The following is a 14,404-nucleotide window of genomic DNA, read 5'->3' as shown; positions in this document are numbered from 1 at the left end:
CCCACACACCCACACACCTTGCGGGGCTGTTCTTTGGAATGGACTGCCACCTATTAAATTAAATTACGTAAGCCATTAACCCTTACAAGGCTTAGGAAGGGAATCAATGACTTATTTTCCTCAACGGGCACTCACGCGTCAAACACGTAAAACAGTATTTTAGCTAGATTTTTTTATCTCCTTATACTGATGGGTTTTTTTTACCGTGTTTATTAAAACAAAGTTTTGTCTATGTCTATGTCTTCACTTGCTCCTACAAGAAGGACTACATTCGAACTTATTTAAGATATAATAATAATAATAATAATATACTGTGATCTGAATTGATTATTTAAATTAAAGGTAGGTTACGAGTTTGTCCGTCGAGTGCCGTAAGCCTGAAACAACTAAGAGCGAGTGGAATTTTTTTTCTTTCGCGCATGTACATACAAAGAAACCAGATCAAGCCCAATATCAAATATTAGCTATGCAAACTAAGCAAGACTCAAGCAAGCCGACTGATGAAAGACGGTATATACATTAGATTTAATAAATTGAAATCGCCTTCAACAGCAGTTCCTTTTATGTTTCTCCAAAAACAAAAATTGCGTGAACACTACGCGCGCGCTTAGCGTGTTTAGCCTGCGTAGCTGATAAGCGTGGCGCGAGAAAAATCGCGGGCGAAGCCGCGATGGATAGCTTTCCGGGTCTTAGTTTTCTGAGTCTTAGTTTTCCGGGTCTTAGGTCTTAGGTCTTAGGTCTTAGGTCTTATATTAGGTCTTAGGTCTTAGGTTTCCGGAAATCCAAGCCGCGATCGGCGAGCGACTCGACTCCTTCCCAATTCCCTCGCCGCTTCGCAGCTCGGGTCTGCCGTTTGCCGTAAACTTAGCACTCGCACTCGGTCGCGAATCCCGCCAGCTAGGCAGGCTAAGCGTGTTAGCCCTTCAAGATTTGTGCGCGTATGTCGTAAACACTTTTTTACAAAGGTTCGTACATGGACATATCGGTCGGACACATCGTGCTTCTCAATGAGGTGAATTTTTGGTTGGCAGTAAAGTAAATGAAAGGTTAAAAAATTTTAAAACGATTTACCCAGCCTATCCCCGACAAAAATGTATTTTGTCATCATGAAACCGAGGTAGGGTTCAAAAAATGGCGCCTTCCTTTGTGGCATGCGCAGTGAACATTTCCTGACCGACATTTTGTTCCAGAAGAGAATGTTTCTTTCCGTATCCCAGACAAAATGGCTTTAAAAGAAAGTGAACTCCGCATTCTAGCCTTGCTTGGGCTAGTTATTTTAATTCTGTGGTCATTCTTTGGCTTATTTTGGAGCCTTCTTCTTGTATTCACGTTTCTGATCTACGCTTACAACTTTGGAAAGCATCGACCTGCAAAGGTTCGGTTTGTTCAAGAACGAAGAGACGATGAGCATGATTTGAGTTACCAGGAAAAACTGCACAACAATTATTACGAGCCTCCAGATTTACCCTTTACCGGGTTGCCGAGAGAAAAGTCTTCCCTCAGGTCGCCCAAGCCATTGCTGTCGGAAGTTACTAAAAGGCTAAGTTTTAACATGAGGTAAGCTTTATAAATTGCATGCTTTAGTATAAGCTTGCGTATGTTGATGCCAAAAAGAATTTGCAAACCACACACTGCCGAGTCTGGCAGGGACAAATATGTTACTATAGGCTAAAGTAAATTGATAATAAAATATGGCTGACAACATATGGCGGCTAATTCCAGCGAAACTTCTATACTGATACTGAGGCCTCGAAAAAGCTCAGATTATTTGTTCATTTAGCTTATATAAGAACTTACATGTGGTAATTTACAAAAAAACTCTGTTACATGTAAAAACAGTAGGTCTGCTAAATAACCTTGACTTTATAGCATGTACACTGTAAACATGTGTAACTGTAAACATGTGTGATTGTATAAATCTCATCAAATTATGTGTGTAATTTTGAACAGTACAGTGAATGTACATAGTTATTGTTTTGATGTTGAACCTTCACTCAGGGCATTGTCAGACCTGCAAGAACGTATTTTGAATGTTTTTGTGGGATTTTTAACAGTTCTTAATGTATTTTTTGGCCAAATCATGAAAATTAAGTCCCACGAAAAGTATACCTGTCCCATTTTTGTGAAATTAATAATAATAATAATGATAATAATAATAATAATAAACTTTATTTTCAGTAGAATGATTCATCCGATCTGAGATTATTTTCAATACTCTGATGAAGGTGGACAGAGGCCACCGAAAATTTAGTGTTTAATAATCTCAGATCGGATGAATCATTCTACTGAAATTACGTCTACCGATCGCCACAGACAAAGTGTAATAAACTTTATTTCCGTGTCTAAAAATGTTTAGCTGAAGGGAAAAGTCCCCTCTACTAATTGTGGACACCTGACTAAGAAAAAAACGTAAAAACAACTTAAACCTATCATTATACAACTATTACAATTAATAATTTAAAGTTAAAATAAGTTAAAAAAAGAACTATTTACATAATAAAAACGAGTAAAAAAGTAAATCTATTTATGTGATAAAAAAGACTATATATTATGTTTTTTAGTTCTACCATAACACCTTTACAAGCAAGAAAGTCATGGTACAACAGGGAGCGGGGACCCACTCCTTATCCATCCAGAGGAAGTGCTTTGACTCATCGCCGCAAACCAAACAACTTCAGCCTATTGAACCCTGCACTGCAGAGACCCTCTACTGTAAAGATCGCTTCACCTGACGTCACAGTTAATAGAACATTTACATTGTAAGTAATAATGAATTCATGATTGCAAATACGTGTATATTTATTTCCACAAGTGAAAGATTTGATGATTGTATTCTTACACAGGATATTTGATATAACTTTGAGTTTAAAGGCAATTGAGAATTCCTGAATTCATTTTGCTGTAACTTTCAGAATTTTAAGAGGCAGAGATGGTTACATCCACCAAAACTTAACTGGTCTTTTAGTCTAGACTTTTTGGTCTGAGGGTTGCAGAGTTTCCAACCCTTCTTGAAGGAAAATAGGGAGTATTTTTAATGCAGAAAGTGCATGCCTCTAGGGGGGTCTGGGGGCAAATCAATCAAATCGGGAGGGTTAGAATGTCTGGGGTTGCATGTTACTTGCAACCACGGTAACAAGACAGTATAGTTGTATGTTATTTAAGGGTAATGTCTGTACACAAATACATTTAACTTAGTTAACTTATGCTTTTTTATTATTTATAGATCTAACAGCCCTTTGAAAAGGACAGCAGAGGATTGGAATCCCTGCAGCCGAGTCACTGTTCTCTCTGCCCTCAAGGAAAGCAGGAAGAGAAGCTTTCTTGTTGAGGATTATGAGGATGAGTTGACGAGACCAACAAAAAGGTGTGCTTCTATCTGAAAATGCATACATGTATGCATTTTGTAGACTTTTTGAAGTCTGAGAATTGGGAGCCCCTATTTTGTATACATGTATATATGTATAAAAAAAACAACCACAAAATCAGGGTTTATACAGGTCCTGGAAAACCTGGAGAGTCCTGGAATTTTATTGTGGCACTTTCCAGGACTGGAAAGTCCTGGAAAAAGACAACTGGTCCTGGAAAGTTCTGGAAATCTGTTAAACTCAAGTAACACCAGAATTCTCAGAACTAACATTATAAGAAATGTACAGACTGTCAATAAATATTATTGAGATCTTGGGAGTGAAAGGGGTAATGGGGTTTTTGTAGTCTTGAAAAGTAGTGGAAAAGTACTGAAAAGTGTTTATGAAAAAGGGTACAAACCTTGTAAAATGTTTTGCTATCTGACTGGGATGCCTACTCGCTGAAGAATTCTAGAAACGCAGCCATTTATTCCAAATTTTTTGTGAAATGCAAGATTGTGCCTGAGTTACATTTTAAGACATCTTGCTTGTTTTTCCAGGAGGGATACCAAACCAGTGGACTCTTACCCATTCAGCAGCCCCTTGCTTGGAGGTCGAAAAAGAGTAGCCACCCTAGAAACTACTGAAACAACAGCAGATGAGAACTCCAGCAAAAAGAGCAAGGTCATTGATCATAGCACTTCTTCTGAGATTTTACACAGTCAAAAACAAACAGACCCTGTTGTACAAAAAAGAAAAGACAGGGCTGTGGAGACAGTAGCAGCAGATGTACATGTAAGTGGAATAATTTAGTCAGACTACAATGTTATTGTGGTCCATTTATTGATAACTGCAGATCTATATAAAAGTGAATTATAAAAGCATAAAATTTTACAGAACTGTACATGACCAGTTGCCTGAGTAAGGGGAAGTTTCTATTCTTGCTTTCAAGCTGCTTTAAAAATATTAGATGTACATGTATATACCTTGACAAAATGCTTTCATTGATTGTGTAAAAGGCTTCCTGGATTCATTGACTTTGATCAAAGGTTTTCAAATCCTTCGCTTGGCATATGTAAACAAGAACAACAATTGACAACAACTTTATTTACCCAGGCTTAATATTTTACAAAAAGATGATAAGTACACGTATAAATAAATAATTAGGGGTCTGGCTGCCTGAAATAACTATAGAGTTAAGGGCCCACTGACGGATTTCTCGCGCGTTGCCAAGGTGCTAAAAGAGCGTGCGCTGTATTGCGTGTACGGGTTACTCACGCTATCTGTTCGCGCCAGATGTGCAAAAAAATTTCCTTTCGAGCACTTCTTCAAACTCGCCAAATAAGATGAAACAATTAGAAACTACCGAAAAACTTCCTGACTAATAGTTAACTTCACAGCTAAGAATCAGTCAGATTAAATTGAACCAGAAAAACGAGTTTTTTTACACATGCAAATAATCTCAAAAGTGTACGGGTACAACTAGCGCGCGCACTGTTCTCTTGTCAGATGAATTACGCATGCGTTAACAAAATGATTTTTCCGGTTTGCAGAAAAATCTAAATACTTGGTGGTCTTTAATTTGATTTACTTTTTTTCGACGTTATATTTTTCCGACCTGGGTCGGGAACATAACTAAGTATACATTTGCTTAAATCATTTTTAATAAAAATTTTATGGACAAATCAATATTTTAAATCTCTCTAAAAAAATTATCTTCCATAATGAAATGAAACCCATACTTACCAAAATACAAAAACAAATAAAGATCATGACACCATGAATGATTTCCTGATAACATGCAAAACATCAAAAATTTTAGACTTTTTCTTTATTGGTCACGTGATCATGGGCATGGCCCGATGACGTCATATTTACGTTATGGACTGAGTAAAAGATTCAACCATAACTAAACAAGATAACCGGCACGCATACATGCATGCACAGGCGATAACGCTTTACAATGATCCCAGAAATTGCATTTTTCTTATTCATTTTAATTTTTATTTGCCTTGACTACAAAACGAACCTCCAATACATTACAAACCTACAGTATGATAAGATAAATACATTAAATCATTATGAACTTCGTCATTTAGCAACAGAAAGGCCCAGATTTGATTTCCACCCCTAGTCGATACTGAAGATTGTGTGAAATTTCCGTATTGAAATGGTCTGAAATGTAATGAAGTCAACACCGCTTACTAGAATCACTTACATGCATTTATGCAACTTATCAAACAAAACATTTTAGATCAGCTAAATCAGCAATAGGGTAGAAGTTCTTTCTGAGTGAACTCTGGCTTCTCGTAAAAATAGGAATACGGATACCGTCACTGTGTTATTTTTAATGGCTTGAGATAAATACCCGAATAAATATTATCAAAAGCAGTAAAAGGAAGATGGCGAGTCGCGAAGGGAAAAGTTAAATATTATCGACAACAATGCACGTCAAAGCAAACAATGATTTCAGATAGCTCACCTTTGCAATCTATAAATCAAGATACTGCTGCCATCGGTCTCCCTTTTGGAAAGGTTTCAAAAGTTATGACACTAACCGGCCTTCACTCGTCAAATTCAACATCAGTCAACTTAGTCTGCCATCACGTATGCCGACTTCGAATACACGTACAACGGTAAAAAAGTTCTTTAAGCGAGCTCACAATTATCCAGTACATCATTCTCCCCTGACCCCAAAACTCCGTTTAACTGTACGTTAGAAATCAAACGCGTTTTGCCGATGGATGCTCTTAAAGTTGATTCATACTCATTGACAATCAAAGATGGCGTACCGAAACTGAGTAAACAACAAAGTGCCTAGTTCCCAGTGCTACTCGGTTGGAGTAATCTTTCACTCCTCACACGGCCGTCCACCGGGCCATAGCATATAGGCGTTACCGCCTAAAAAATTGCTAAAACTATATAACCGTGAATGTCCCTAGCAACGGGTCCAAATATATACCTCAGTGGGCCCTTTAAAAGGGAAGGCAGCCAGTGTTACAATATGTTATACATGTACAAGTTTATGTCAGTAAACACACAAACAATGTTCACAGAACATTACAGTGATCAAAATAAAAAAAAAGACAAAAATATATTAGAAAACTTTGATCACATAACTTTGATCAAAGGAACTTAATGGTTAGTACAGATTTTGTGCATCATTTTTCCTAACTTTTCCTTCTCACTCCATGATCAAGGAGGAAAGTGCAGAGACAGAAGTAGAAGAAACCTCCAAGAAAAGGAGCAAGGTAATAGATCATAACAAATCTTCTGAGACTGTGCCGAATCAAAGACACACAGAATCTGTTGCAGTACCAAAAAGAAAAGACAGGGCTAGAGAGACAGAAACAACTAATGTAAGTACAATAATAATGGCATGGATTACTATGTATTGTACAAGTAGTTCACCTCACTTCAGTTTCCCACCATGAATTCTTAACGCTTTTCCAAGCAGTTTTTAAAGCTGTTCTTCATCTACATATTCAGTTCTGTGCAAGGTTACAAGTTTTCACAATTTTTGTCTTAGACTAGAAGTCACTACTTCGTTATTATCATTTACATACATGTATGTGCATAATGTTGATCTTCAATGAAGTTCTTTTCACTCTGTTACTATATGAACACATCACTTTTTACAATCTAAAATTATTGCTATGGTGACAGTTGTACATGAAAATGTTCTTACTTGATTTTGTTGCATAAACCAGCGTCAACAGTGTGATGTAAAGGATGATGATGAAGGAAGTAAATCAAAAAAGGCTAAGAACTTGGAGCCACAAAAAGAGGACAAGGACATTCAGAGGTGAGAAGAATTGAAAACAGTTGTTTATCAATTGGTAAAATTTAATCTAACTGTAGCTTACACATCATTAAAAGGCACAGTAAGGATAACTGACTATCTAAAGTTTGAAAGTGGCCAAAGGGCGACACCCAGGAGAGGCCAATGCTGATTGTGTATTTCAAAGCTTACTGCTTAGTGACAGCCCTGGCCATACAGCGTGTACATGTACAGGTGTACGTACATGTGTACATGTACATGTTCAATGCTGGGTTACAGCTGACATCACAGCCGCCATGCTAGTGGACAAGAACAAAGCGTTTCCCTCCACTGGGAACTAAATTCTTTTTTCATGCAAATTCTGCAAAAACATTTTTCATTGCTTTGACCACCAACATGGCCATCTTATTATGTGGTTGCAAGCAAGCAATATGTAGGTGTATTATTCTCATCTCTTGCATGTAGTAGATAATCAATCATTCAATGCAGCAACTGCTAACACTTTTTATTTCAAGAATCTAGAGAAGATAGTCTACTTCAGTCTACTGTCATAATAGAGCGGTTTTCACTTGAGTGTCGAAAGTAAATTGCGTTTGCTTTGGTTTTGCATTACTACGCTCAGTGATTGGCTTAAAAATCTCACACCACTTTCTTAGCCAATCAGAACTAAAACCAAAACCAATCGTGACTCGCTCGCGCACGTTTTCCCGCGCTTTCTGCCAGCTACATGTATTTGCTTCGAATTTTGATTGGTTCACTGGATTGTCTGTGTCCTTTGTGATTGGCCAGAGTAATTACTTTGGTTTTGGTTTTACGACACTCAATTGAAAATGCTCTAATAATTACTGTACACACCTTAAAATTGCCATTTTTTGACTGACATTGCATGAGATGCTTGTAATATTTATCTCAGACATTTCTCTTGCAGGGAAAACAGTGAGCAAGCTAAGAAAGATGACAGCTGTATACAAAAGCAAAAGGCAAGTATATCTACAGTACCTCGTTAATTCTAGAACATCATGGAAGCATAAAGCATATACATGTGCAAGTCGTGCTCGGTACACTTTTGCCATTAATTTCTGTGCCTGCTATTTTATTAGAACTATGGTTGTAACCTACAGTGTATCCTCTCCTTTCCTTTTCTCCACTGGCATTTATGAAGCTACAGGTGTGTTTTCCTGCATCATACAATAAAAAAGACAATATTTTGCAAACCCACTCATATGCAGTGTGCATTTACAAGTACATGGCATGTACCAAAACCCAAAACAACGAAAGAAAACAAGTGGAACCGCCATAATGACCAAAACAAAACTTCAGAAACAGCCAAAATGGCCAAAGTGAGCGAAACAAAACCACCAAAACAAGTCAATTTACCCATTACAATTACCGAGAGCTAACCATGAACAGTCTAACCTGAGCATTAAATTCAGGCTAACCCTTAAGTGCTATTGAGGCTAAGCGGAGTGCAAGGTGCACTCCGCTTAGCCTAAATGACACTCTGGTTAGCCTGTTTACGGTTACTGGTATATTTTTTTAGCTCTCAATAATGGTAATGTGTTTTGCTTGTTTCCGTGATTTTGTTTTGTTTTGGCCGTTTTGGAGGTTTTAGTTGTTTTGTTTAATGGGTTGTTTCATTTTGTTGTTTTGCATTTTAGTTAATGCCCAAGTACACATGTATCTATTTAGATGTTAGTTGACATTCACAAATGCTTCTGTTACAGAAACGATTCACAGTTCCAAGATTTGCTTCCAAAGAAGATTCAAGGCGAAGAGCTGTTCCAGTGTATTGTGCTTCTAATGAGGAATCTGAGATGGTGAGAATAAACTGTTCATTTTATTTATGCATGTGTAGATGTACAGATTGAGTTTTTTTTATATGTGGTGAGAACAACCCCCTTGAATCCCTCACATGGTAAAACATCATCCAGCTGGCAGTAAATTAACCTTGTTCCTTGTTATTATCAGCCTCAGAGAAGAACTGTGTCAAGAAAAATTAACCAGGAGCAGATTAAGATTGATCGCAGACTGGCATGGGAACGTGTGAAGGAGCTGCTAGATGGTGATGAAGATGACGAGGAAGAGGAGGGTGCATCCAAACCAGGTATACTGTACACTGTACATTATTTTTTTATTTATATTATGTTCAACAAAATTACTGGACTCTGATTGCACGAGAGCAGTACAATTAATCCCAAATTGTACTTCCTACGGCTGTAGTAATAGCTTTCACTTTTCTTTTTGAAACTGGAAGTCTTCCAAAGTTGACCCGAAGACTTCCGAAGATTTCCAAAGTTGACCCAAAGACTTTTTGAGTGAAACCAAAGTCTTCCGAAGATTTTCCTGATGCTGTCCATAAGACGAGAAGTTTTCTGAAAATTACCTGAAGTATGCTAAAGACGAACCAACGTGATGGAAGGCTTACTGGAAGAATCGTAATTTTGTTGAGTATACTATGAATAAAATCGCACAACCTTCTAGTACAATATTTATTTGTGATTAATAGGTACTTGTGATGTTTTGAAAGTCCTCAAATTGAACAAGCCTTTTCAAAACATCACTCGTACCCATTTATCACGAATTATACTCAAGGTCATGTTTTCCTTTTTTCTCTTCTTTATTAGAAAAAATACCGTTTAAGTTTATTGTTCTGAGCTAAATTAAGTTTACTGTTTAAAGCTATCAATTTCTTATTTTTATTACTTGTTTAAAACACTACTAATGCACATGTATTATTTTACCCTTATTATAATTTACTTCTTCGCCTACCGCCCCAAATGGCCCTGCTAATTGCGGGAAGTGAAAATTTATGTATGTAACTTGATTCTTCAAAGAAATAAAATACCGCAATATTGTTGCATGAACCTCATGTTTTACTAACTTGTGATACTTCTTTGCATTTTTCTAGGTACAACAGCAGTGTCGTCCGCAGCTGAAACTACTTCCACTTCAACGTCCTTATTCAAGATCCCTACAGCTGGTGCTGTGACGAGTACGGGGACCATAACCACAACAACTACCCAGAGTCTCATCACCCCGATCCCTGCTACTGGAGGTCCACAGGGGGCCACTGGGGCCCAGAAAGTCCCTACTACAATTACCAATGTTTTGCAATCCCAAAGTTCAACTGTGCCCTCATTGCAGTCCCAGCAAGCTTTCAATTTGTCGAGTATTCCAGGGTCGTCAACTGGTCTGCCATCAACTCTAACAGGAGTACCACAAACAGCTACTTTGCACCAAGCACAACCAGTTGTTGCTGCAAGTACCCCTGGAGGAGCAAACTTGACAAATGCTTCCACCATAGGATCACGAGCAACCGTACCACTAACAACGGCGTCTGCAAGCCAAGGAGCTACAGGGTTCCAGCTTTTGTCCTCTGCATCGTCATTTGGAAATTCACCTTTTACAAAGCCAGCAACAGCAAACCAATTAACTTCTTTATCAGATCTGACTAATAAAAATACACCTGACACGAACACCAGCTCTGCCCCAAAAACAGGTTATAGTTTTCCAGTAATCTCTTCAGGTACCTCAGGGACTTTGTCTAATGCGACCGCAGCTGGTCCAGGAGGGTTGAACTTTGCAGCTGCTAGCGGAACCCAAAGTGCTTTTAGTTTAGGTCAGAATGCAACGCAAAAGACTTCTGGAACAAGCTCTATAAATTCTCCGAGTACTTTCAATCTGGGAGCCAGTACTGCTCAGAAGCCTGTCGCATTAGCAGGTAACAGCTTAACTGCAAATACTCAGAGTCCTTTTGGATCAATTGCAAAACCTACTCAAAGCAATTCTTTGTCCAGTGCGAGTTCAACACCAAGTGTGTTTGGGCAAAGTGCAAACACAACTCAGGGTTCTCTTGGTTCAACAGCCCAGAAAAAGATTACATTTGGTGCTACTAACATGCAGCCTGTACTGGGACAACAGGGTCAAAGTCCATTTGGCAGCGCTCCAAGCAATGCCTCTGGATTTGGGGCAACGCAAAATGCTGCCTTTGGAACTACTGTCAACAAGAGTTCTACACAAAGTCCATTTTCATTTGGAGCACAAGCCAACCAAAATGCTACCCAGAGTGCAACTGGAACAAATCCTGTCCAAAATGCTTTTGGAGTGCAAAAACAAAACCAACAAGCTGCCCCAAGTGTCTTTGGGCAGACTAATAAACAGACTTCTGATAAAGGTGGATTCAGTTTTGGCTCACAGGTCAAACAAAACACCACTCCGAGTGTATTTGGAAACCAGGCGACCCAAAACATGTTTGGATCTCAACCAAATCAAAACGCTTCCCAAAGTACCTTTGGAACCAAACCTGCCCAGAATGCCTTTGGAGCTCAAGCTACCCAAAATGCTTTTGGAGCACCGGCCAACCAAAAACCAGCTTCTACGTTCTCATTTGCTGCAAATACTGCTCAAAACCCTTCAAGCTCACCTTTTGGGGGGTTTGGTAATAAAGCTGGCACCCAGAGTACCTTTGGAGCAGCGCCTTCCCAGAATGCTGCGGCGCCGTCTGGTGGATTCAATTTCGCTGCTCCTGGAAGTAATTCAACGCCTGGCGGTTTTAATTTCAACGCAGCTGCGAACAAACCGGCTGGTTTTCAGTTTGGTAAGTTGAACGTACGGTTACGGTTAACTATAGTCAATAAGTAGTGACTGAGCACTTGTGGATTCAAGGAGAAATGCATAAGGCACACGAATTGTTCTTCTTAAGGCCCGTTAACACAGGCGGTTTTTGTTGCGCAACTCAATGCAATTTTTGTCGCGCCGAAGTTGTATCAAGTTTCGAACAGGTTCGAAACTTCGGCAATATCGCGGCGATTTTTTTCGCCGCTAGTTTTCACGCGTGAAAACTAGCGGCGATTTCATGGCAATTTTATCGCCGCGACTACATGTAACTTACATAGGTTTGTTTTCTTAAGTAAAAAATCGTCTGTTACCAGCAAAACCCCCGCATACTGTGACTTTCTGCTGGCTCTTTTCCTTCCGGTTGTTTGACATTATTTTTTTCTGCTCGGAAATTTCTTGGGAAACATGATCTAATTAGAGTGTCATTTTTTGTAGCAGATAGGGACAAGACTCGGATGGAAAAATTTATTGTTTTGATTGTTTTGTCCTTCGCTAATTTGAGTGTCTTATTTCCATAGGTGCTTCAGGAGGTGGCAGTGCTTTTGGTCAATTTGGTCAAACAACAGCTCAACCTGGAGGTAAGAAGACCCTGCACATACATTTTTTAATTTTTTTCTTAGAAACGAAATGCAGCTAATGCTAACAGGCTCCCTCGTCAACAAACTACCTTTTAAGGTAGCCTCGCACGCAGTCGCTCTTTGGGACGCGTGACGAGCACAAGAAACGTCCGAGTATGAGGCATTTTGTTTACCATAAGTTGTTCTCCCCTAACCATCGTCATCATCATTATCGTCATTATCATCAATTATTAGCCACTTTAACATTGATATATAACAGAAGTACTAATTTTGGTAAGGCGAGGAGACCTCCAAGAAAGCACCAGGCTTATAGGGGAGGCCACCTCAGTTATAGAAATGTACTTGTGGAAGTGCGGCTAGGTCAATTCAGACTCAATTCAGGCTTTTTTTTCTTAAAAGTAGAAAAGCTAGTCGAGCTAGTGATCGAAATTGGAAGGGAATTCCAAATTTTAGGATCCTGGTAAATGCATTCTCAAGACTAAGGACATCATTGGTCTTAAGAATGCAATGATGTTCATTCCTATGAAATGTTACTGTATAAGAAATTGTATGGTTAATTCTTTCCTCTTTTATCTTCTACAGCTGCGCCAGCGACACCTACGCCCAGTGGTGGTTTTAACTTTGCTGCGGGATCTGGTGGCATGCCGGGAAGTCCATTTGCGTCACCTGCGGCTGCGCCAACGTTTGGCGCCGCGCCAAGCACTCCTCAAGGGGCAGGCAGCACGCTGACGAATAGAACGCGGGCTCGGATAGCGGCTAGAAGAAGAGGCAAAAAATGAGAGCAAAATGTGAAAATGATCAAGCTGTCGCCGATGTAAATAACGCTTTTTGGCGCTAATGTGCTGTTTTACTGAAATGTGGTAAACATGGTCAATGTTTGAACCTTTCTATACAATCGAACGTCTATCGACGCGTTTTAATATGCTTGGCTCTCACTGTACGAAAAGATTTCTTCCTTATGTTCAATTGCGAACAAGATTCAGGTTAGTTGCCATGGCAGCAAGCGTGACATGAACGTCGACGTTGCGAGAGTGCGGGCGCAACTTTTCCTTGGAAACTGTTAAGCTGCCAAAAGTAAATTGCGTTTGTCAAAATCTGTTTTCATTCCAGTTGCATGTAGCGGCCCAAGACTTTTGTAAGATAGCAGTTTCTTATTATTGTGTATATAAATTTCTTATAGCGAGAGGAAATCGTTTTGTATTTTATTCCAAATGTGATTTATTGCGGATTGCAGAATTGTGGTAGTTATTCAATAAGTAAATTGCGTTTGTCAAAATCTGTTTTCATTCCAGTTGCATGTAGCGGCCCAAGACTTTTGTAAGATAGCAGTTTCTAATTATTGTGTATATAAATTTCTTATAGCGAGAGGAAATCGTTTTGTATTTTATTCCAAATGTGATTTATTGCGGATTGCAGAATTGTGGTAGTTATTCAATTTTATATTTCGGTTAATAAATGAACTTTGTACATACCGTTGATTTTGTTATCTGGTCTTTTTATTTAAGTAACACCATTCAACTTAGTACAATTGCTTACATTCCACCACTCGATATGTTGTTATGTAACGACGCATAAACACAGGCATTATTTTTTGGGTTCTTATAATTTGTTAAAATTTTACAATCGGGTTAGTATTACTACCCAAACTAAGAATCTGCAATGCAATTAATGTGACCCTTTGGAAACTCGCAGTTTTTGTTAGTCCCTATTATTATGAGGAGACTAACGCTCAGTAGAGTAAGCTTCAAGAGTAACGTTCTCACCACGTTGCTGTATGGGTGTGAGTCATGGAAGGCCACAAAAGCCATTTGCCACAAACTTGACATTCCAAAATCGGTGTCTACGCCGCATTCTGAACATCTTCTGGCCTAACATCATTTCAAACGCCGAGCTACGCCGGGCAACCTCAACAAACAACATCAGCTCCGAGGTGAAGAAGAGAAGGTGGCGCTGGATCGGACACGTCCTCAGGATGGATCCATCATCATTTCCCAGAGTTGCTCTGCACTGGACTCCATCTGGGAAAAGAGCAAGGGGACGACCAAAAGAGACCTGGCGGCGGACAGTTGAAAAAGAGATGCGGA

At 39.1% G+C, this 14,404-nt stretch overlaps 1 protein-coding gene across 2 annotated transcripts; it reads left to right on the top strand.

Moving 5' to 3' along the window:
• The first annotated feature begins 1,026 nt into the window (after positions 1-1,026).
• LOC144657575 (uncharacterized) lies at positions 1,027-13,796 on the top strand. 2 transcript variants are annotated; one of them, XM_078517923.1, is made up of 12 exons: positions 1,027-1,557; positions 2,562-2,759; positions 3,224-3,364; positions 3,905-4,139; positions 6,545-6,703; positions 7,064-7,149; positions 8,054-8,105; positions 8,850-8,942; positions 9,094-9,229; positions 10,034-11,722; positions 12,261-12,320; positions 12,903-13,796. In XM_078517923.1, exons 1-12 carry the CDS (start codon positions 1,223-1,225, stop codon positions 13,097-13,099), a joined length of 3,381 nt encoding a protein of 1,126 aa, XP_078374049.1. In that variant the 5' UTR covers positions 1,027-1,222; the 3' UTR covers positions 13,100-13,796. The 2 variants fall into 2 exon arrangements, with proteins under 2 accessions (XP_078374049.1, XP_078374048.1); XM_078517922.1 differs by having other exon boundaries at positions 7,055-7,149.
• The last annotated feature ends 608 nt before the right edge of the window (positions 13,797-14,404 follow it).

This window comes from Oculina patagonica, chromosome 6 (assembly GCF_052425735.1).
Source record: "Oculina patagonica isolate OP01 chromosome 6, crgOcupat, whole genome shotgun sequence".
NCBI lineage: Eukaryota > Metazoa > Cnidaria > Anthozoa > Scleractinia > Oculinidae > Oculina > Oculina patagonica.
The sequence above is the reverse complement of the archived record's forward strand: the minus strand, read 5'-3'. Positions and strand labels throughout refer to the sequence as shown.